The 23856-nt window shown below is 56.6% G+C and overlaps 1 protein-coding gene across 4 annotated transcripts in view; it reads left to right on the top strand.

Annotated features, from left to right (window-relative positions):
• The window catches only part of KCNQ1 (potassium voltage-gated channel subfamily Q member 1), a 352441-nt gene that overhangs the window by 75929 nt on the left and 252656 nt on the right, over positions 1–23856 (top strand). For all 4 annotated transcript variants that reach the window (XM_078148943.1, XM_020970730.2, XM_020970731.2 and 1 more), the window contains exon 2: positions 2639–2729. In XM_078148943.1, coding sequence (XP_078005069.1) covers positions 2639–2729 — 91 coding nt within the window. The remainder of the gene's footprint in view (positions 1–2638; positions 2730–23856) is intronic.

The following is a 23856-nucleotide window of genomic DNA, read 5'->3' as shown; positions in this document are numbered from 1 at the left end:
CCTTCAACCTTGCTACGCTCTCAGAGTCACTTCTGTGTGGACTCACCAGGACTCAAATCTTATCTGTCACTTCCCACCCGCGTGACTCTGGGCAAGCCCTTGCTCCCTTTGGGGTGCCTCAGTTTCCTCCTCCTGTCAGCAAGAGGGTTTCTAAACCCTCGTAGCTCTTTGCCCCTACTGTGCGCTCCCCTTGGGTTTGACTCTGCTGGCTGGGCCTCCTCAGGGAGCTGTCCGTCTTGTGGGGGAGGGACAGAGGAGGACAGAGGCCAACAAGAGAAGGTACGGAGTGGAAATTGCGGAGGGAAAGATGGGCAGGGCTTAGCTGGGGCCGAGGAGGTGGACAGGAGGAGTGGCAGGAATGGAGCGTGGCTTGGGGGAGCAGCGGCCTGAATGGGGCTGGAGACAAGGCGGAGATAGAAGGCTTTGAATGCCAGTGTTCTCTGATTGTTGAAACTGGAGCGCGTGAAGGGGCCTGTTGAAGCCCAGCCCTCCGCACAGTGCCCGGCACGTAGTAGGGACTGAATTAGTGTTAGTTGACCGACTGAGTGATTAGCTGGCTGACTTTGCCAAGGTCATGCAGGCAGTAAATGCAGGAGCCGGGATCTGTGGTCTCTGTCCCTGCTCCAAAGTCATGTTCTATTTCCTATCCAATGCTGCCCTCTTTCTGAAAAGGAAAAAATCTTACTTCTGCCTGGAAGAAATAGGATCTTGGGAGCCTGGGGGGCCTGGCTTCCCCTCTATCCACAGGGCCTGCAAAGTGCAGCCTCCCCTTGGTGGGCTGGGTCTGCCTGGGTGTCTGGGCCCTGGAGGCTCCTGCCTCCTTGCCCCCCCCCAGTCCCGGGCTGCCAGGTCTTGCGTGCCCTAAGCTGGCTGGCTGGCCTGCCCCAGGGCGGTCCCGGACATTCCTCAGTCCCTTTCACTCCCTTCTTGGCTGGCTGCCCCCTCCTGAAAGGTTTCCCCTTCACTGTCCCTGAGATCTGCACCTCCCTCTCCTGGGCTTGCGTCAGGGCCTGTCCTTATCAGCAGCCCTCCCGGCCCAGCTCACCTTTGATGTGTTCTCTGGGCCCCCCCCCACAAGGATCCCGGCTCTGGGCCGTCCTCACTGCCAGCCAGTGTCTCGGGAGCTGGCATACAGGTCACCGGGGCCCAGAGAGAGCAGATACAGGCCCGAAGTCACACAGGCAGGAGGGAGCTAAGCAGGCCTTCCAGCCAGGGCCAGCCCTGAGCTCTAGAACAGGGCTTCTCCACCTGGGGGCCTGTGCAAATTTGGGGGAGGTGTCTGTGAACTTGGGTGGGAAAAACGACTCTTCTAAGTGAAGAGGAACATTTCCTTCGATGGTGAATGCAGGCAGCGAACAGGATCAGACAGCCCACATTCACCTCCTGCTGTCCCCATAGATGGGGAGGGACTCCCAGAGGTTCAGCTGGCTGAGGAGCCCAGGGGAGAGAGGCCGAGGGGGGGAAGGAAGGAGAGCTTCCCGAGGAGAGGACAAGAACGATTCTGCACGGAGCCCACAGTCCGGGCGGGCCTTCACCAGGTCTGGGTCTTCTGTCCAGCTGTGGCAGGGAGCTCCCTGGTTCTCTGGATCTCGGGCCTTGAGGTGGCTGGGACCATAGTCTGGTCTTTGCTGCCATCTAGTGGTCACGCTAGGGAGCGGTGTGTTGAGGTGCAGGAAACCCAGCGGGTCTGACAGAGCGTCCTAGAGATGGCATGCGGGGGACAGGGCATGGAAGCTGGAGAGGAGCAGCAAAGGGATGGGCTTTGCTTGGTGGAGTAATCCTGGGGCTGCGTGGCTGGTCTCTTCCAGCGATCTCTCCATCCGGGGGCCTTTTCTCCTTCTCATCCTCATCCTTGGCTTCTTTGCAGTCTCTGACATTGGACATCATTCTCTTCTGCGTGAAGGCCTCTTTCCTCTGGGCTTTAGGATGCCCCTCTCTCCAGCTGGAATGCACACTAACCTCACATTGGTGGCTGACTTTCCCTCCTGGTCCCCTTACCCGCCTCCTCCCGTGGCCAGGGATTTGGAGTGAGATACGGAGAAGTGTCCTCCCTGTCCACGTTATCTCAGACTTAGGATGAGGAATTGAGGGTGAGGGGAAGAACCATGACTTTGTCTGCATGGGACTGTCCTCCAGTGACATATAGTCCAGCCTCCAAGCCTTTGGAATTGGTCTCCCAAACATTCAGCTCCTGGCATCCCACTGTCTGATGAATGAGGGAGCCTCTTGGACCGAGCAGGATGGATCCCCACCAGCCCCAGTGCAGCACACCCATGTCTATACATGCACATGCACACAGTGCCCACTTCTGGGGCCATAGCTTGGCAGCTGTGTGCCAGCCCTCCCGTTCAGCTGGCAGAGCCTTCCTGGGCTCATGGTCACCTCTAGGCACGAGGGGGTCGTTACAGGAGATGACCGCCAATTTGGGCTGTGCTGAGAGGTGCCATGGAGTTCCCTTTGCCCCACCTGGCAGGGCAGGGGGGGTTTCCCTCCCCGCCCCGGTCCCTCTGGCCTCAGCATTTCAGGGGAGCAGTGGGAACCCTCTGGTGCCAAGGCCAGTGGGCATGGAGGTGGGGAGGGTCCCGGAGCCCCCCAGCCCTGGCACTGACATGCACCTGTTTCTCGGGATGTTTTCCAGCTTCCTCATTGTTCTGATTTGCCTCATCTTCAGCGTGCTTTCCACCATCGAGCAGTATGTTGCTTTGGCCACCGGGACCCTCTTCTGGATGGTACGTACACACCAATGGGAGCTCCCCATCTCTCTTGCTGGCCTTATCTGACCACACAGGCCCCCTGACGGGATGCTCCCTCTTCCTGGTCCCCTTCACAGGCACTCACAGCAACCCTAAAGGACAGTACCTCCCTCTTTCCCCCCAGCACCTCCTATTACTGGCTCTAGTGACATTCAGCTGGTGGGGATTTGAGCCAGTCTGTGCCAGCTGCAGAGCCTGGCAGAGTAGAGAGGGAGGATCAGAGCTGCTTCCCACCTCACCTCTAGTCCCACCTGCTGAGGACATGGTGCCCAGGGCTGTGGGGAGAGGTACAGAGAAGAGCGGGATGTGGCCTCTGCCCCCTGGAGCTCAGGGTCTTGCCAAGGAGAGGGTAGAAACAGAGAGAGAAAGTTGATGCTTCCTGGCAGGGGGTGGGTCTGTGGCCATGCATGTACCATCTGAGGCTGGACGGAGCTCTCTGAGGACAGGAGCCACATCTCCCACAGCACAGCCCAAGGAACCCTTCCCTCCAAGGTTCCTTGACAAGGTTTATGGGCTGAGTGAACAAAGGATGTTTGCTACAATATCGCCAGGTTTATGCACAAAGTGGTTCCTTCCTTAAACCCTAGGCTTTGGGGAGACCTTGGGTTTTATGAGAGGCTTTGTTGGGCTCAGAGCTTCCCTCTGATGGCTGGCCAGGGGCCCCGCCCTTCCCTGGCTCTCTCCTCCATCAGGTAGAGACATAGGCAGGGTAGGTCCCACCACTGCCATGGCCACCCTCTGCCCAGATTGCGTCTTATCTGTGCTAGTGAAGCTGTGGCCGGTTTGGGGCAGGAGTGGGATGCTGAGACCTCCTGCAGAAGGATCAGCCTCTGGAAACTGCTCCCATGACCCCCTCTGCCCATTTCCCTGGAGAGTATGCCAGCAGGAGCCCCAAAGAGCCGCTGGAGCAGAGTCAGAGGGGCTTCGTGGGGAAAGCCCAGAATGGCTCCAGGTGGGCCATGGGGCCCCAGGCCCCAGGGGGTTCTGGAAGGGGATTCACCCATGAAGGCCACTTTTGGTGGGATCTGATTCTAAAGCCAAGAGAAGAATGCTTTTGTACCAGAGACTTAAGAGGCTTGTCTCCTGCTAGTGGGGAGGGGTCTGGGATACACAGGATGTGCATAGGACCATCGTGTGTGTGTGTGTGTGTGTGTGTGTGTGTGTGTGTGTGTATGACAGAGACGGAGAGATGGAGAGGAAGAGGAGGGAAAGAGAGACAGACAGAGAGAAAGCACGTACTGTCAAGGTGAGGGAATGCAGTTCAGGGAAGGTCTCACATATGGAGCGGTGACCAGAGCTGGACTTGAAGGGAGCCTGGAGTTTCAAGACATGGAGGTGAGGAGAGAGAGCATTCCAGGCATGAGGGACAGCCTGGCCAAAGACCTGGAGGTGGGAGATGGAACCTGTGATCTTGACCTAGACTGTTCATGCCAGGCAGGTGGGTTCCCCAGCATCCCTTGTGTGTGGAAGGACAGAGCTCAATCTGGTGAGAAGGCAGAGGATGTGTTTAGGAGGGGCAGCAGCGGCAGCAGTCCTGGAGAGGGGCATCTCGTTGGCCTATGGAGTTCCTCCAGCACCAAGGAGAGGAGGGGGCAAGGCGGGAGCTGTTGCCAGCAGGCAGGTGGGGGCCCCAGGCTGAGGAAGGGCTGCCCCCTTTGACTGTTTGATGCATGCTTCCCCCTGGGTCCCCTGAAGTCAGATGAGGCATCTTTACTGAGATGCACTAATATCTCCATAGCCAGTAGGTCTCCCATCGAGGAGGGGGCAGAGGGTGAGGGGAAGGACCCTGGCCTGGGCACGTGCAAAAGTGCATTTGTCCTTGGGCGACCTTCTGGGCTCTGTGTGAGCTTGGACAAGTTGCCCTTCCTCAGTTTCTCCACGAGCCAAGTCGGGGGTTGGGACCCCCTGCCCCATTGCTCTTGGGGTGGATAGAGAATTTCTCTCTCGTTCAGAGCAGGTTCTCCCGGCCTTGAAGGCTGAATGTGCAGCGTTCACTTTCCCAAGCCGAGGTCACTGGATGAGGCTGTTCCTGGGCAGGTGGGATGTGGGGGGCTCCTCGCCCCCCTCACTGAGGGCTCAGAGGAAGGAGAGCCGGGCCAAGGCCTGGACCTTCTCAGCATCCTGAGGGAGCTGGGGACTGGGGTCTGGAGAGCTGCCGTGGCTGGGCTGGGACCCAGATGGGGAATGTGGATTTGTGCAACCTGGATGCTGGGAACACAGTACTGAGAGGGTGGAAAAAAGTCCTTCGAAGATGGATTTTCCCAGAGAGACCATATTTTTTCCCTTCTTTTCATAAGCAAGGGTTTTATGGTGCCAGAAAGCTGCAATCTCAGCATGATCTCAGCAATCCAAAGGCAGCATCCAAGGGGATTAAATATTCTGCTGAGTGCGCCTGAAAAAATGATTTTCTTGGAGGAATCCTGTTTCGATGTTGGGCCCGTCCCAGGACCATAACGGGCACGTTTTCAGACATGTGTGTCCTCAGGGCGTCCGCAGCTGCACGGGTGGAAACGTGACTGCTGCTCTTGCAGATGAGATGGGTGCATTGCAAAGAATCTGGTGGGCTCCCCAAAATGCCTTCCCAGCCCCCTGACTGGGGCTTTTGTTGGGTTCGATAAATTCTTGTTGCTAAGATACCACATCTTTGCTACAGGAGACACCAAGCTGAACTCACGGCTGAGGGGAGGCTCTGGCTTTCTGCTCTGCCCTGGATCTGGGCTTTTATTTTAGGGACCCCCCAAGACCCTGTGAAATGACCTCCCATGTATTTCACAGCCCTCTGGTGGTGACAGTGCCTTTGGACCATAAACTTTGGGGTGGGAAAGCCCACCGAGGAGGGACAAAGGGCTTGTGATCTGGGCTCACTTTCTCTTCCTACCACCAAGTGGATTGGGGGGCCCCCACTGCTAATGTTGGCAGGTGGGCACCACTAACGGATGTTCTGTGGGCCACCAGGACAGCAGAGGCCAGGGCCAGTCCATAGCAGCCCAGGGTTCAGGAGGGCCCCAGATAGGGGGAAGAGGAGAATAAGGTAGGAGATGCTACTGGTCTTCTAACAGCTCTGCTTGGCCTCCGAGGGCAGAATCAGGAGCAGTGCCCATGGGGAGGGAGGGACAGATTTGGGTGTGATGGCAGGAATGAGCTTTCTAGTCATTACAGGGATGCCTTAGGAAGGCATCTCCCACCTCCGTGCCTTTAGCCAAGCTGTCCTTCATGCCTAGAGGTCTGCAGGCAAGGGCTTGGCCGACAGACAGCGGAGTCTTGTTCAGGCTGGACCCTGTGGCCACCAAGCCCCTGCCCAGCTTGAAGGCTCTGAGTTTCTGTGAGCCTTGCTCCCACTTCAGTGGCCAATGAGGGACCCTTCTAGAGGGCAAAGACAAGCAAAATGCCCACGCTGCTCCCTGGCCACAGCCCTTCCCTGGATGATCCTGTTAGGAAGAGGTCTTGCTCACCCCATGGCTGTGAAATACAAGCAGCAACTTTTGAAAACCCTTTACTTTACAATTTTTTTCTTTTTTAAAAATTCAGAGCTAACACACACACACACACACACACACACATACGCATGCACTTTCACTCACATGCAAACACACACATGTGCGCACACACGCACACACACCCTCCATCCACACAACAGAAAACAAAAAGGATTCTTTGTGAAACTGACGATCTCTGTCTATCCCTCTTGTGTTTGGGAAAAAATATGTAATAAACTCTCTGTGCTCCTTGCACACTGCTCTGCTTATCTGGGCTTCCTTCTTTTCCCTCCTGGGCATTACAGAAATTCCACCTTGGAATAAGACCCTCGCACTTCCCTGGAGCGCCCAGTTGCTTCTTGGCCAGGTGGGGGCCTGCCTCCCTGGTTGTAGTGAGAGGTGCCCTGGGGGCTGGTGTGTGTTCCCTGGGCTGGCTGCCTTAGGCTCCCTCCTGGATGGACCCTGCCGTGGACTTACTGCCTTTCTGAAGGGGCTCTGGCCCTGCCTGCAGTGAGTAGGACCCTCCTCCTGGGCCGACTGGGCCTTAGCAGTCCAGGCGGGGCCGCTGGGAGGGGGAGGGAGGCAAGCCCCTCACCAGGAGTCCAGCAGGAACCCGAGCCCCTTTTCCCTCCTGGGTGCCCTCTGTCCTTTTTTTTTTTCATTTTTTCCCTTAGTCCTCTGTAGCTCCCAGCCACAGAGGTGGGCTCGTGGCAGCCCTGGGGCTCTGGAGGCACAGCTGCAGCTCTTGCCCAGGGAAGCATCTTCTTTCTGTTGAAATCCTGGGGGGCTTTTGAGGCCCAGCTTAGATGTGGGCTCCCCCAAGATGCCTCCTTGGACCACTCAGACCCAAAGGACCCCTCTTCTGAGCTCCAAAGGCCCTTGCTGGGCACCTTCATCCCATGGAGCAGCGGGGCTGATCTGCTCATCCGACCGGGAGTCTGTCCCAAGGTCAGGAGTGTCCCTCCCTGCCCCTCTCATCCTGGCTGATGACAACTGAGGAGAGCCACACATTTCGGGGGGTGGTCTGGAAGAGCCATCAGGGAGCCGGGGAGGAGGTGGAGGAGTGGGCAGCTCAGCCTCTGCCGTCCAGCAGAGGAAGGAAGCAGAGCCTCCAAGTGAGGCCCACTGGGACCCCAAGTGTGTTCTCCAGGTGTGCTGGCCGTGGGCAGGCAGGAAATCTCTGTCCCTCTGGCAGCCTCAGAGCCCACTGCCCTGCTGGCCTCCCGTGGGCCCAGCATGGGAGACAGGGATGGCCAACATCTCCTCAGGTCCTGTGGGTTTACAGGAGAGGAAACCGGGGCTAGGAGAGAGGTCACCCAGCTAGGACGTGTCCAAGGCAGGAATTCAGTTCCAGTCTCTCCTGACACTGAGCCAGGCACCTTATCACCTGTCCCCATCTGCCTCATGTGGCCTTGTGCTGTGCCCCTAGCTGTTAGGGGCTGAGTCCCCGACCCTCTGAGGCCAGATCCCAGTTCTGGGGGTTAGCGGGCCTCCTCCAGGGCTCTACAGTTCTGCTCTTTGGCCCATTCGGCCACCTTCCAGCCTCACTGGGTCTGCCCGGGGTCCTCCAGGGCAGGGAGGTGGCCCTCTGGTGGCCACTCGGACAGTCATCCACCAGGCTCCACTTGGACGCCGGCTGGCCTGGCCTGGCCTGGGCTGGAGGCCATGGCAGGTCACCTCATTGTCAGAGCAGGGTTCCAAATGCCAGCCTCGGGCTCCCCTTCATGGCGTGCGGGACGAGCCCCTGACCCCTGGCTCTGAGGGCTGGCTCGAGGGAGCTAGACGTGGCTCCCGTCTTGGCCTAGAGGGGGCAGCCTTGGCCTTGGTACATTGTACTCCAAGGTCCAGGCCACAGCTACAGCTCAGTGAGTGCCTGGGTCTCCTGAGCTGGGGCTGACACCAAGAAAGGTCCAGAGCGGGCAGCTCCCCGGCCCTTCGAGGTGCTTTTCCTGGGCCCTGGGACGAGGCTGTGACTCAGGGGAACCGAAGGCTTCCAGACGGGAGGCTCCTGGTGGCTGAGCCCCCTCCTCGCCTAGGGGGGGCATTGGGCCTGAGGGCAGGGGAGGGGGTGGGCAGCCTGGTCAGAGCCTGAGCGCCTGACCCTTGTGGCCCCACGGACACCCCCGGCTGGCCAGTACAGCTTCCTCTAGCCCTTCCCTGGCCGTGGGGGGCACGGGCATGGAGTTGGGGGAAGCAGGCCCCTGTGCCGGGCTCCAGGAAGGCAGAGGGCTGCCATTTCCTGTTAGTCAGCCCCTGCCCTCCCCTCCTTTCTCTTTCCTGTGCAAAGGGAGGCTGCCTGGGGTGGGGGGTGAGCCCTGTTCTGGCAGGGGGGAGGCCTGGCATCTAGTGTTTGCTCTACTGCTGTGTACTTTTGGGCAAATTCCTCCCCCTCTCGGAACCCAGGCAGTGACAAGAGGTGGTGGGCCCAAGAATCAGACTTGAGTGGAATTGTGCCAGGGCCACAAAGCCCAGCCCTCCACAGACTCTCGCCAGCTTTGTGCCCAACAGTAGTAATAATGCCAATCATAGTACAATAATGGGGCCTGGAGGCCTTGCCGAGTGCTTTTCTCATGTTATTTCGTGTGAGTCTGTGAGGTGTGGGTGCTCTTGTCTGAATTTTACAGTCAAGGAAACTGAGGCCTCAGAAACACGGAGACTGTCAGGGAGCCCAGACTCTGCCCGAGGCCCACCCCTCGTGGCCTCATCTGCGCTGGCCAATTGGCTCTGTGGGACCCCTGGCTTAAAGCTTGGGTCTCCAGGCATCTTGGGAGTTTGTCCAAGTGACACTCGACCATCACTGAAGGGTTCCATGGAGCTGCCCCCGTTACCCAGATGTTTCCTGGTTGAGCTCTCCTAGCAGCTCAGCTTTGATGATCTTCCCTTGCCCTTTCCTGGGGGAGGAAGGAAAGCTGTGTCTCTGCTTTGGCCATGTGGGGGTGGGCCCAGGCCACTGGGGAGAGGCCAGATCGTGGCGTCGTCACCCTGTCCCAGAACAGTCCATTTCGTCGGCAGACATCCCTGAGCCCACGGAAATAAAGGCCAGCTTTGGGTCTGCTCTGTCCACCCTGGCCTGAGACGGGGGTCAGCTCAGCCTATTGTGTTACCTCTGTGGAGCCCAGGAGTCTGGAGACAGGGAAGGCCTTGTCCATCCCCTCAGGATGTAAATCTCAGGCCTGGGGAGCTCCAGCTTCTAATGCCCTTCCCATCAGAGTGCTCTTTTCCCCAGCCGCAGTGGAGGTTGTATGGGTGTGTGGATGTGTGTGTGTGTGTGTGCGTGCATGTGTGTGTATGTGTGGGTGTGTGGGTGGGTGGTTTCTCATGACTTCCCCTCCCAAACCTCGCCCGGCTTCTGGGGGTCTCTGCCACAGTCCCTCTCTCCATCTCTGAGCTCTCCTTTCTCTCTCCTTTTGCACGAGGATGGCTTCACTTTGGGGCAGGAATCGGCTAAGGCGCAGGTCGGGTCCTGGGCCCGAGCGGAGGCTGATGGCGCTGATGGCCTCCCTGAGCTGGGGCCCAGCGTGGGACCAGAGCATTTGTTGTTTCCTGAAGAAACAATTGCTATTGCTAGCGTTCGTTTAGAAATCCCCTCCTTTCTGATTATCTCTCCCTCTTTCCCCACGATGCGATGAGCCATAGCTCCTCCAAAAGAATGAGAAAGGAGAGGAAGAAGCAACCCCAGGCCCATCCCCTGCAGTGGCACCATGCATTTATTTGGCACCCACTGGATGCCAGGTGCAGTTGGAGGAGGCACTGAGGATGCTGAGGCAGAAGGGAATAGCCCTGCCCTTGCAGAGCTGAGATCAGGAAAGGCCGTGGGTCTGAGGCAGCGCTTGAGCTGAGCCAGGAGGGAGCCGGGCAGAGCCCGGGAGGGGGAGGGCATTCCAGGCCGCCCCTGAGCAGCTCACGCCCACATTTTGACCATGCTGGGGGCAGCTCCAGGGGCGGCTGGGCCTGGCATCCTCTCTCTGTCGGGCCTGCCTGTCCCCCAGCCTGGACCACATTTAGCCACATCTCCATTTCTGGGTTACTGGCGGTGCCTTGTGTTTTCTGTCTGAACGGGGCCAGCTGGGCTCCATTGTCCTAAGGGGAGAATAACAGCTGATAGGGCAGAGCCATATCAGTGGTTGAGTGGGTGGGGAGCTGAGGGGCTGGGCTGGGGCTGCCTTGCAGAAGGGAGTCCAGCCCACTGCCCGCCTGGCATGTCTTCCCAGGGGTAATTAGTTGGGGAAGAATAGGAGGAGTCTGTTGGAGCTTCATTGGTCCTAAGCTGCCCATTGTGAATGATTGACTCCCGGGACAAGTTGGAACTGGCCAGCCACCTGTCACCACTCGGCCAGCACAAAGGCAGAGGGCTCTCAAGAGAGTGGGGCTGAGGGGGCCAGGGACTGTGCTGCCGAGAGGACAGAGGCGACAGGGATGGATGGGTGGGGGGATGGGGGGATGGATGGATGGATGGATGGATGGATGGATGGATGGATGGGTAGATGGATGGATGGATGGATGGATGGATGGATGGATGGGTAGGTAGGTGGATGGATGGATGGATGGGGGATGGATGGATGGGTGGATGGATGGGTGGGTGGGTGGATGCGTGGATGGATGGGTGGGTGGGTGGGTGGATGGATGGGTGGATGGATGATGGATGGATGGGTAGGTGGATGGATGGGTGGGTGGATGGATGGGTGGGTGGGTGGATGGATGGATGGTGGGCCCGAGATGATGCAGGCAGAGAGGGGTGGACTGCTTCCCTGGCCTGCCCCTGCTGGCTTATCCAGTGGCTCTCTCCTTCTGCCTGGCCCTCAGAAGAAAGGACATGAGCCTTCCCTGGAAGGCCTCTGGGTGCTGTTCCCCCAGGTTCACTGAGTACCAGGGAGTGAGCCCAGACAGGGACCAAGGGGCTGGCACCCTACCCCACCTTTGTGTCCCTGCAAGCTGAACACAGGGCCCGAAGGCCAGGCTCTTCAGGTCCCCAGCTCCCAAGTTATAAAACTCTTGAACATGTAGCAAAAGCTGCAGAGACAGAGGCTGGCAGACCGGGGGAGGGGGGAATGGGGTGGGCAGAAGGCTGTGATTATTGGCACTGCCATGGTTTTTTCTGTGGCTCCTATCTCTGGGCCCAGGGGTAAGGCAGCCAGCTGGCCTCCCCCCATTGCCAGGTGAAAGGGTCAGTCCATGCTTGTGCCCCTGTGCCCAAGTCCAGGGCTGCCTCTGCCCCCAGATGTCAAAAGGGACAACATTCCTGCAGAGTAGAAGCTCTTGAGGTCAGGGACAGCTCCATCATCTCCCCAGCATCCTCTGTGCTGGCACAGGGCCTTGGAGCCTTCCTCCGTTCCCTTCTCCAACAGGCTGTAGCCCCCTACTGCTGCTCAGTAGGCCCTAGAGAGGGCTGGGCAGATGGGCAGATGTCACCCGCCCCCTGCCCCTGCCTGGAACTCTGGTCTCAGAGATAGTTGTGCCTTCTGCTGGTCGTGGGCTCTGCGTGGCTCAGAAATGTACCCCAGGACCCCAAGCAAAGCCAAGCTGGCAGCCGGACTCCTTTCTGGCCTCATCCTCTATTTCTGTCATGGCATTGAGGTGCCATTTGCTTGTACAGAGCCTGAATGAGGCATGGCCTTCATCCCCAGCCCAGCAGTGCCCAGGCCAGGTCCTGCGTGTTGTGGCTGGGTGGACTCCTCGGGGCTCTTCTAGCTAAAGAATGTTCATAGGATCCTGGGCCTTGAGAGATGTGGGAATTTGAGACCCAATGACCAATGAAAATAAGCCTCTGGGCTCTGGAGGAGAGCTGTGTCCTGCTGCTCCCACTAGCACGAGCCAGAGACAGGCAGCTCCAGAAACGGGGAGGTAGAGAAGAGCCTTCTTGCTGGGCTGGGGGAGGTGTTTCTCTGAAGATGCCCCAACTCTGCTTCTCCTCCTCTGGGAAGCTGGGGTTCCATGAATGACTTTGTTTGAGGCAGCGGGTGGGCAGCCTAGCACGAGTCAGGAAGGCCTGAGTTCAGGCATGGATTCATTATGTGGCTCTGGGCAAGTCATCTGCTCTCTCTAACCTCAGTTTTCCTGCCTATAAAATGGGGTAATACCACATAGGGTGGTTGTGAGAATCCAGTGAGATAATGCATACAATCCACTTTGCAAACCTCAAAACTCTGGTTAAATGTTATTGGCAATTGGAGAAATTCTTAGTGTAGAAATCTCCTTTTGAGATACAGAAAAGAAAAGTTCCTCTGTTCAGTCCTGAGGGAGGCAGCTCCTTACCTCCTCTGTGAAGGTTTTGGCAAATAAATCATTTTCGAGGAACTCCGAGCAACTGTCCAACCTTGGATTTGGGCAAACCTCAGTAGAAGGCAAATGGTCTGCGGGGCTGGTCTGCAAAGATGGCCCCAGGGCTCCCCAGCCTTTCTGACCACTTTGGTGGTCTAATCCACCCCCCTCTCTAGAAGCTTGAGTGGGACTAGAACCCAGGCCTTCTTCTACCACCCTAATGCCTCAGCACCCGACCCACTAAGCTGGCCCTGTAGGGGCCAGAGGGTCTGCTCCTGAAAGATGAGGAGGGGGCTTTGGAGGGTCCCCTCGAGTATCCTGCCTAGTGGAAAGGGTCCTTTTCACCATAAGTTCCCTCTCCCTCTTCTCCTCCCTTCCTCTTTCCTCCTCTCCCCTCTCCCTCTCCCTTTCCCACTTTTTTCTTTGTTCATCTTCCTCTCTCTTCCTCTATTCCCTCCTTTCCTTCTCTCTCCCCCTCTCTCCTCTTCTCCCCTACCTCCCTCTCTCTTCTCTCCTTCTCCTTTCTCTCTCCACCTATCCCCTTCTTTCCCCTTCTCTCTCTTTTTCTCTCAATCTATCCCCCTTTTCCCTTCTCTCCTCCTCTTTTCTCTCTCTCCATCTATCTACCTCTCTCCCTCTCTCTTTACTGTCTCCTTTCTTCTCCTCTTTCTCTCCCTCTTTCCCCCTTCTCTCCTTCTTCTCCTTTCTCTTTCCACCTATCCCCTCTTTCTCCCTCTCTCTTTCCCCTTCTCCCTTTCTTCTCTTTTTCTCTCTCACTCTATCCCTGTTTCCCTTCTCTCCATCTCTTCTTTTCTTTCTCTCCAGCTATCCCCCCTCTCTCCACCCCTCTCCTTTCTTCTCCTCTTTCTCTCTCCCTATCCTTTCTTTCCCTCTCTCCCTTTCCTCTTCTCCCTTTCTCCTCTTTTCTCTCTCTATCCCCCCTTTTACCTCTGTCCCTTTCCCCTTCTCCCTTTCTCCTCTTTTTCTCTCTATCCCCCTTTCCCTTTCTTTCCCCTTCTCCCTTTCTCCTTTCTCTCTCTTTCTATCCTCCTCTTTCCCTCTCTCTCTTTCTCCTTTTCTACTCATCTTTCTCTCCATCTATCCTCCTCTTTCCCTTTCTTCCCCCTTCTTCCTTTCTCTCTATCTATTCCCCTCTTTCCCTCTCTCCCCCTCCCTTCTCCCCTCTCTCTTCTCTCCTTTTCCTTTCTCTTCACTTATCCCCCTCTTTCCTTCTCTCTCCTCCCTTCCTTCTCTTCTCTCTCTCTTCTCTCCTTCTCTTCCTCTCTTCACCTATCCCTCATTTTCCCCCTTTCCATCTCTCTTCTCTCTTTCTTTCTCTCTCCACCTGTCTCCCTCTTTCCCTTTTTCTCCCCTTCTCCTCTTTTCTCTCTCTCCAATGATCTCTCTCTTTCCCTCTCTCTCTTTCCCCTTCTCCCCTTCTCTTCTTTCTTTCTCTCTCCATCTTTCCCTCTCTCTTCTTCTTCAGAGATGGTCCCAGTATGTGGCTCCTCTTCCTTCCCATTCCCCTCCCCAGGCAGAAAGCCTCTGAGTACTTGGGTCTCTGGGCTGAGATCTTCCAGAAACCCCCGAGAAGGCACCCACAAACTAGCCCAGGTTATTCTGGGTTACTCCTTAGCCTTCTCTTCTCTGGCCTCAATGAAAGGCATCCCAGTTCCCATTGAAAGGTGTTATTTTCCACCTTTTTAGGGTTATTTGTTTTTCTCGGCTCACCTGGGCTCTTTCCAAATGTCACACATTCCTCAGGCATGAATGAATGCCTGGCTCTAATAACAACAATAATAATAACATGGTCGCCGTATTTATGCAGCACCTTGAGGTTTACAGAGTGGGAACATAAATCTCAAATGGTGTTGAGAGTTTTTCTAGGAAGCTGAGCTCCTCCCAGGAGCTGGGAGCTAGAAGGGAAGGACCCTGGAGACCTCAAGGCTGTCTGGTGTTTGGGTGTGATCTCCCCCAGAGCACCCCCACCCCTGCTCCGAGCTCTCTGAAGACAGGGAGCTCCCAGGCCCTGGGCCGCCTCCCCCCCATTTGCTGACCCTTCTCATGCTTAGGAAGTGTGTCCTTCCATGGAGCTGACATATGCTCCCCTAGAACATTTGCTCAGGTGGGCAAACCCCTCCTCCTGGGAAGCTTGGGCCTTTCTTTGGGTGCCCGAGCATCCCACAGTGCTGGACACATAGTAAGTGCTTGCTAAACGCTCACTAACCAGGGCCTTGGTGCCGTGCCCTGGAGCCATGCTGGGCAGCCCCGTCTCATCCATGCCTCAGTCTGCCCAGGAGTTTCCTAGGACAATTGTAGATTTTAGCTCCAGGGAGCCCCTGCCCAAATCTGGGTTCCTCGGGCCCCATTCTGGGCCCCAGTCTCTCAGCAGCCCCAGCAGGATCTTGCATTGCAGGTGTGCCAGGCAGGCAAGTGGTGGGCAGCCCTGGACAGGGGCGTCCAGACAGGGGCCGGAATGGTCAAGCCTCCTGATGGGCAGCCTGCCTGTGGAGAACAAAGAGGCCTTGTTAGCCCTAATCAGTGCTCACACTTTCCGAGCATGGGAGAAATCAATAGTTCGGGCATTTGTTTGGTCCAGACAGATGCTGCTTTATCTCACACAACATCGTGGGGCTCGGTGCCGGCGGGATTAACATCTCAGAGCTGTGGGTGGATGGGGGCTGCAGCTTGTCAACCTTCTCCTTGAACGGGGCCTCTTCCCTCCCCGAGATCAGGAGGGGGGGGGAGCTTAGCTCCAAAATGACTTAATCTCTCTGTCATGGAGCCTGGGCCTGTCCACATTGAACTCACAGCCTCAGGAACCTCCACGCCAGCTTTCTGGAGGAGCCTTCCTGCTCGGCTTTATCTGTGTCTTCCCATGATGAAGCGACCAGAGGCTGGCTGCCCCCACCAGCCCCAGGGTCCTGGGCTCCCTGAAAGCCCTGTTGTTCAGGGGGCACGCTTGGGGAGCACCTGCCTCCTCCCCTTCTTCCCCCATCCCTGGTTGCTCTGAAGCCATGGGGAGCACTGGGGAGCCAGGGTGAAGAAAGATGGAGGGAGAGGGGATCCTCTTCCGTCCTGGTCCTTCCTCTGCTCTGCTCTCTTCCTTTTCTTCCTCATTGCTCAGGACTCTTTGCCGGGTTTCCTTCTCCTTTCTTCGTGAGTGTAAAAATCCCTCTGTCCTTCTGGGCCGCTGGCCCGGCACCCACCCAGAAAGGCCACGTGCTCCTCTTGGCGGAAAGGGCATGCCTCTTGGCAAATGCTCCAACCATGCCAATGTCTTGATGACAGAGGACTCGTCTATGGCACCCAAGGTTTGCAAAGCCTGTTACCTGCATCACCTCCCCAGGCCCCCCTCATCTGGGAGGGCGCTCTTATTATCGATCGGTGGCCACTTCAGAGAGGAGGAAGCAATCTGCTTGGGGTCACCGAGCTAGTAAGTGCCAGTGGTGGGATTTGAACCTGAACCCACACCGTCAGTCTGCTTCTGACTTTACAGTGTGGGATGGGGACCTTTGAGGCCATCCCACCCAGCTCCCTCAGTCTGTAGAGGAGGAGCTAGTCATTTCCTCCGTCTGAGGCTATTCCCCTGCCATGGAGTGAAGGGAGTGGGCCAGCAGAGCCTCCAGCTCACTTCCCAGGGTGCAGCTTATAATGCCCTGGTCATCTAGCCTTCCGCTGGAAGCCCTTGAGTGGTGGGGAGCTTACCCTCTCATCCACTGCTGGATGGCCCTAGCTGGCAAGATTCCTCCCTCCAGAATATAAGCCCCTCGAGGGCAGGGCATGCTTCTTTTTTGTCTTTGCTCTGGAGCCCAGCAGAGAGCAGGGCTCAGACAGAGTCTTATTGTCACAGAGTTAGAAGTAGAATGGACTTCACGGGGCATTGACTCCATCAGTCTCATTTTACACATAGAGAAACAGAGGCATTGAGCGGTTATGTCACATAGGTAGTGAGTGACTGGGGCAGGATTTGAATCCAGCTCTGCTGACCCTAAAGCCACCAAGTGCTCTTTCTACTCTACACTCTGCTACTAAAGTGAGTCACACCTGGCCTCCCTGCACCCTCTTCTCTTTAGAAGTGAAGATGACTTTGAGTGATAGGAGCCCCAAGCCTGGGCAAGAAGGAGCCTCCCCTACTGGCTCTGTCCTAATCCACCCGGCTTGGGCCTCAGACTTGGGTCCTTACTTCCTGGACCCCATAGATCTGAACTCTGTGTCCCCCTCTCCCTCTGTCTGTCTCTCCCCTCCATATCTCTCCTCCCTATCACTCCCTCCTTCTGTCTGTCTGTCTGTCTGTCTGTCTATCTGTCTCTCTCTCTCTCTCCTCCCTCTCTTTCTCTCTTTCCCTCTCTTTCCCTCTCTTCTCTCTCTCTTCTCTCCTCCTCCCTCTTTTCTCTCTCTCTTATCTCTCTGTTCTCTCTCTCTCTCCCCCTCTCTCTCTCCTTCTCTTCTCTCTCTCTCTCCCTCTCTTCTCTACCTCTCTTCTCTCTCTCTCCCTCTCTTCTCTCCCTCTCTTCTCTCTCTCTCTCCCTCTCTTCTCTCTCCCCCCTTCCTCTCTTCTGTCTGTCTGTCTGTCTCTCTCTCTCTCTCTCTCTCTCTCTCTCTCTCTCTCTCTCTCTCTGTCTCTGTCTCTCTGTCTCTCTGTCTCTGTCTCTCTCTCTGTCTCTGTCTCTGTCTCTCTCTCTCTCTGTCTCTCTCTCTCTCTCTCTCTCTCTCTCTCTCTCTCTCTCTCTCTCTCTCTCTCTCTCTCTCAGCATCCCTCCTCAGCCCCCAGCTTGTAGCCCATGCACCATACCTGGGTCATCCTTTTCATGAAAGGATGGGTTTCAGGGAACCAAAAAGCCATGAGTGTCCTGCCTGCTCAGGCTCTTGAGTGTCTGAGGTGACAAGTTCCTATTGCACATTGTCCTGCTGGAGCCTCTACCTGAAGCAGGACCTGAATTATCATCCCATGTTCTAAACAAAGGAGGGAGTGATCTGTGGGGGGCTGAGTGGGCTGAGCGAGGCTGAGTGCCTGCTTGCCCCAGACCCTTGGGCTCCAGTTTTTCCTTTGGGGATGGGGATGCACCAAGCCGAGTCCTTCCATGATCTCTTGGAAAGCTGGGGCAGACTGACCATGGAGGTACCTCCTGGGGATGGGGCCCTGTAGTTTAGGGAATAGAACAGGTCTTGGATTTGGAGTCCGAAGGCTTGTGTGCAAATCCCAGCCTTTCTCCTTAGGAGCTGAACTGCCCTGGGCAAGGGCTGTTGCCCCTTCTGGGACTTGGTTTCCCCATTTCCACTTGACTCCAACAAGGGGGTCAGGGACCTCTAAGCACATTCATTTTTGATGTCCAGAACTTATGAGTGAAGGTTCTGGGAGGGCTGTGCCCCAAGCCTTGAGCAACTTTCACCCACTACCCATGTGGAATTTTCCCTCTGGATAGAGTCTAAGGGAGAAGGTCTTTCAATGATTCTGAAATTGAAGCTAATTCATAGCCCCTTCCAGGAGAATACATGGGGTGGGCTGGGGTTTAGACAGTGCCCCACTCTCACCATTCAGGAAAGGTCCAAGGATGGAAAAGGGTGAGCAGGGGCTGGAGGAAGGGGGGTGGGCTGTGTGTGTGTGCACATATGCACGTGTGCTGGGGTGGGGGGAGCTGGGGCAGAGAGGAATGCTGGAAAGTTCCACCCCCGGCCTCGGGGCAGGCGGCCCCGCTGAGCTCCTGTGAAGTGTTCACTTTGTCATGTTATTTCAATCCATGTGTGTCTGGGCTGGGGCGGAAGGGGGGGTCTGGCTGTTCCCAAAGCCCGTCCTGGATGCCAGAGGGTCTTTTTTTCCTCTTGTCCATCCAGGTAATTTAACCACAGAGTCTTTGATGTATGAAAGACGCCTTCTGCTTGGACGCAGCCGGAGCCGCGGACCCTGTGGGTCGGGCGGGCTGGGCGGCTGCCTCAGGAAGCGCTTTGCGGTTGGGCCTGCAAACATTTGTGCGCAGAGATGACTGCTTAGCTGCTATTTGCGTGCTTCGGGCAGACAGAAACCCCCCTTTTCCATAGCTCATTTCACTGGCAGCCAGTTTGACTCGAGGAGAGGGGGCTCAACTTGGGGGCCCAGAGCTGGGATCACTGAGGGCGGCAGCAGCATTCTGCAGAGGAAACTGAGGCCCACAGACCCTCAGGAATGCGGTAGCAGAGCCCAGATTCTGGGGCCGAGACTCTGTCCCTGATCCCACGGGTGTCCCTGTGCTCTCAGCCAGGGGAGGCTGAAGCAGGGTGGCATCCGGGGCTGGTGGAGGAGAGGAGCACTGTGGGCATCCTCAGCGGTGTTACCTCCATGTCCTTGGGGTCACAAAGAGCCAGGCATCCAGACACACAGAAAGCAGAATGCTTTTCTTGTAGGGCGTTTGGTCTCACCCAGAGGGAGGTTTGGGCAGGGACGGGGAAGGGAAGAAGGGTCCGAGCCAGAGGCCGTTGGTGACCGGGGCTGGAAGGCTGGAACCCAGCTCTTCCCTCTGGCCGAAGCCAAAGCAATGGTCAGATCTTAGTCCTCAGTCCTAGTTGGGCTGGGAGAGTCCATGAGAGTCTTTTAGAAGGGCTCCCCTCAGCCCTGGCATACTCAGCCTTCCAGCTTCCCCAGACCACAGGATCAAAAACCAGCTTGTGCTTCTGTGTTGCCCTGCCTAGATCTACACAATGATAGGCCAAGTCTATAGGGCTTCCATCCAGGTGTGCTGTTTTCTGGGCAATAACTATTCTTCATCCACTTGGCCTTCCCTGTGTGGATGGTCTCTTCAGGAGTCTCTGTCCTGGAGAATGCCCTGGAGGCTTGAAGCAACTACCCAAGGTTAGCCACAAGCAGGGCTAGCTGGAGACCTCTACCACAGAGAATTCCTTCTTCACCTGAGTTTTGGGCAACAGGAAGAGAGCGTATTTGGGGAACCGGCACATCTCTGCTGACCCCAGGCTTCTATGCAGGCTGTGAGGAATGTGGTGTAGATGCCTGTCTGGGGTGGATATAAAGAGACTGTCAGGTAGCCCAATGAGAGGAGAACAGTCATGCCAGCATCCTGAGGACCCGAGAATGGGCGGGGAGGGCAGCTGGCCACATGGTGGGAATGAAGGCAGGGGCCGGGGCTGGGGACTAGGGCTGCCATTTCTGGGATGAATTTAGGGGAGGACATGGACCAGGGGCCCTCCGGATGGGCAGGCTCAGAGGGGTGGCTGTCTGTATCAGTGGAGAGAGCTCCTGAGTCAATGAGATCACAGAGCAGGAGAGTATGATGAGTTCTCGGACCCCTGACACACAGTCCTGGGCTTTAAGAGCCTTGTGGCAAGAGACCCCCCCCAAACCCTCTCTCTCAGCTGACCTCTGTGGCTGCTCCCCCAGGGCACAGAGGAGGTGCTTGGTAAGGAGGTGATGAGGGAGGGGAATAAGCCTTTGTTCAGCCTTGCTTTGCTAAGCCCTCTGTTGCTCACTCCCTGTGAGCCTCCCATCTCCTGGCTCTGGGGGAAGCCAGGAAGCCCCTTTCAGGTGATCCTGAGCTTTGAAGGCTTTCTAGCCTTTGTTCCTGCCAGGATGGGGTGAGGCGCCTGAAGTCCAGGTACCCAAGAAAACTGGGACATGGAGGACAAAAGGGAGAGGTGCCTTTGTGGGCACTGATATAAAATCTGGGCCCAGGCTCCTCACAAAACCCTCCAGGGCTCTTAGAAGGTGGAATGTGGAATGTCGGAGCTGGGAACAGTCCTGAGATTCATCTTCCCAGATCCTTCCTGCCTCTAGCTAGATGAAGGCTTCTCAGCATCTTCTCATGAGTCTTCCAGCAGACAGTGGGGTGGCCTTTCTGTCTGGGCCTGGAGTTAGGATTTCCTTCAATTGATCATTAGCTCAGTGAGGCTGTAATTAGATGGTTGGACAGGGCTCTGTCTTGAGGCAAAAGTGTGTGGGAATGGGGAGGGTAGGCATGCTCAGTGCCCCTGATGGTGCCCTCCATGGAGGGTAGCAGGCAGCCGGCTGGAGGGGGATTCAAACCCTGTATGGGGTGAAGAAGAGGGAGGATCCCGAAGTTTAACTGAGCCTGCAGAAGGGCTCTTTGCTCCAGCGGAGCTTTGTTAGAGAGTCTGTGGTAAGATCTCAGCACCTAGACATCTGCTCTTAGCCCAAATGATTTAGTGGCAAGCCCCCCAAATCCCTTTGACTGGAAAGTTGGGGTCAGGGCCCCATGTGGGCAGCAGAGCCTGTGGTGAGCAGAGGCATCGTCTCCAGACTTTTGCTGGTTTGGTCTTGGAGATGCCCCCCATCCCTCCCCAAGGGGCCTCCGGTCCTAAGGGCATGCTGCAGCTGTCTGCAGGCTGACCAGAGAGCAGATCTTCCAGAAGGTCATAGTAGAGGGAGTGTTGGCAGCAACTTGATCTTTGCTCGGCCGCTGGCTTGGGGGGCAGTCTTCCCCTCTCTGGCCTTAGTTACTCCATCTGAAAAATGGGGCAGGGCTCTCAGGGCCTCTGTCACTGCTGTGACTGTCACATGTGTAACCAGTAAGGATGAAGCTGTTGAGCAGCCCCAGGCCCCAATGCGGGGACAAGGGCCATCCTCGGCTCTCTTCCTGTGCTCCAATCTCTCCTGGTGGACTTGGAGACTGGACAGCAGCTGTTAGCTGGGGCAAGCCTGGCTTCCTGGTGTCTGGGAATGCTCATCCCTATGGAGACCAGGAAGGCAGTGTGAGTCTGACTCTGTGGCCCGGCCTGGGTAATGGCTGGCCGTGGACATCCGGTGGCTAATGCTACCCCTCCACAGAGATGAGCCGACTCACCCGGCCACCTTAGACAGAATGGACTGGCCATAGCAGCTTCTCAAGTGGAAGTTTACCTGGGTGCTTTCAGACAAAGCTTTTGTGTATTTTTGTTTCCCTTGGTTTTAAGGAAGAAGGCTTGGCCTGTTCCCCCTGCCCCCCTATGCTTAGCCCAGCCAGCGCAGCTCTTCCTCCTTGGGAATTCAAGGCAGGTTGAGTGCATCGTGTCCACAATGACAGGCTGGGGGTTTTGTCGCTGCTGGGCAGCCTGTGAAGCCTGGCCCTTCCCTTCAGCCTAGGGTGGGGCTTTGTAGAGGGGCCCAAGGCTCTTGAGGATGCCCCCCGGGCTCCAATGATGGTCTTTGCCAGCGATCCCCCAATCTCTCTATCTCGCCTGGCCCCTCGAGGCCTGTGTTGCTCCCTGACTATTGGGCATCCTGTGTAGATGTCTGGCCAACAAGTCAGACTCAACGTGCCCCAAGTGGGATTCATCATCATCCTCCCTGGGCCTGCAGCCACTCCATGAAGGCTGATAGGGAGCCTGGCTGTCCCCGAGCCTCCCACAGCGCCCTCCCCACCGACCCATCTTCATGCTCCCTCTTCCCCATCTCTCCCAGTGTCTCCTGCTACTCTTCCACTAAATCCAATGGCATTGAATCAAAATGAATTGTGTTCCACAGCATTTATTAAACTCCTAGACACCCTGCTAGGTCCTGAGCTCCAGAACCAAAGATGAGGTCATTTCTGCTATCATGGAGCCTCCTTTTTACTGGAGGGGGGGGCGAATGGGACGAGGTCCTGGGGTGGCCTCTCCTCTACTCCCGCTGTCTCCCAGGGGTCCCCTGGGTGCCTTCTTTGGCCCTTTCCTTTCTCCTCCATTGCACTGTCCTCCTATCCCCATCCTCTCTCCCTCCAGGGTCCTTCCTTTTCCCCGCGCCCTCTCTCTCTTTCCCCGCGTCTTCTCTCCCTCCTCGATGTCTCCTCACACTCTCTCTGCCCTCTCTATCCCATCTGTGGTCACTCCCCCATGTCCCCTCTCTCTTTGTCTCTTCTGTGTCCCTTTGCCTCCTCCTCTGCATTCTGAGCCCCCTCTTTCTCACTTCCTTTTCCTCCTCTGTTTCCTTCTCCCCCATAGTTCACCTTCTTGCTGTCTTCCCCTTCCTCTTGGCTTCACCCCTCTGCCCTCTCTACCTTCTCTGCCCCTTCTCTCTCCTACATTCTTTCCAGCAGGATGTCCCTGGGTCCCCTCTGACCTCCTTCCTCTTTAAGCCCCTCTATGATCTGAGTTCAGGCTTGTGGTCTTTAAAGACCCTCCGTCTCCTCAGTGGGCAAAGACAGAGATGGCCTCCTCTGGCTGACTTCTGAGTCATCCTCATCATGTTGGCTCCCTAGCTTTGTCTCATTGGGCAGGAGGGAGTCAGAAGACTTGGGTCTGTGTGGGGCTGGTCACATTACTCCCCACCTCTGGGCCTCAGTTTCCTGAACCATCCCTAAACCCGATGACCCTAGGAAGCCGCTCTCACGATGGACAGTTAGAGAGAGAGGAAGGTTTGATGCCAGGAAGGAAGGTGGCTCTGTGACAAGGACGCTTCTTGATCAGTGGAGAATATTGGGAGAGGGTCTCCAGGCTCCAGTAGTGGTGGGGAGGGGGCTTGTTGGTCCCAAACAAGATTAGGACCCGGGGATCCCAAATCTCAGTCTTGGGCTCCCAATCTTCCCTGGTGGAGCTATTCCTTTCTCAAAGACCCTGAAACCCCAAATCCTGAATCGACTTGCCCCACTAGGACCTGGCTTTTTTTTTGGTGTTTGTTAGGGAGGGGTGGGGGAGTGAGGAGGGGAGGCCAGAGATGAATGAAGTGCTTGTCCTGCACCTGGAGGGGCGAGGCCGAGGGCTGAGGTGATGGGGCGAGCACGGAAGGAGCTGTGCCCACCCCACAGTCTGCTCTTGCAAACAGCCTCTCTCTTGTACCTTTATTTGTGTTGGAGACGAGGCCCATGGAAACCCGAGTCCGGCTGCAAATAGGCGGCTTTGTAGAGTTGGTTAACGAGGTATGTACGTTCAGAAAGGGCTTACCAGTGGAGACGGCCGCTCTCTGGTCAGGTGCCAAGGCTCCGGGGAGAGCTGGCTCTGGGTTAACGACTGGGGGTGGGGAGGGGGCTCGTCGGTCTAAGCGGATCAGGCCACTGGGAGGGCCCATGATTCCAGAGCCCCGATTGAGTGGGTGTTTGCAGCCTGTGGCCGAGCTGGTGGGCCCGGTCCAGAAATAGCCATCCCAGCCTCCAGAGTCACAGCCAGGAAAACATGGAGCCCGGGGAACTGGGAGGGAGAGTGCCGACCGCCCTCAAGGACCACGGGGAGCCCGGCTTCCACAGCCCTGCCCTGGGGGAAGGACCCTAGAAAGCAAGGCTGGCTTTAGACAGCAGTGACAAAGCTGAGCAAACAAAACCCCTCAGATTCCTCAAGGTTAAAACCCACAGACAAAAGGAAAACGAAAATTTTCCAAATGTCGTGTGTGCCTGGGCTGGATTGTGCAATGGTGACTCCAGATTAATTAGGAACACGCAGGGAGCAGGCGCAGGACGCCCAGAACCCCGAGGGAA

Source organism: Phascolarctos cinereus, unplaced genomic scaffold, assembly GCF_003287225.1.
Source record: "Phascolarctos cinereus isolate Bilbo 61053 unplaced genomic scaffold, phaCin_HiC Scaffold_9;HRSCAF=440, whole genome shotgun sequence".
In the NCBI taxonomy this organism is placed as follows: Eukaryota; Metazoa; Chordata; class Mammalia; order Diprotodontia; family Phascolarctidae; genus Phascolarctos; species Phascolarctos cinereus.
Note: the sequence above shows the minus strand (reverse complement) of the source record. Positions and strands in the feature narration are given on the sequence as shown.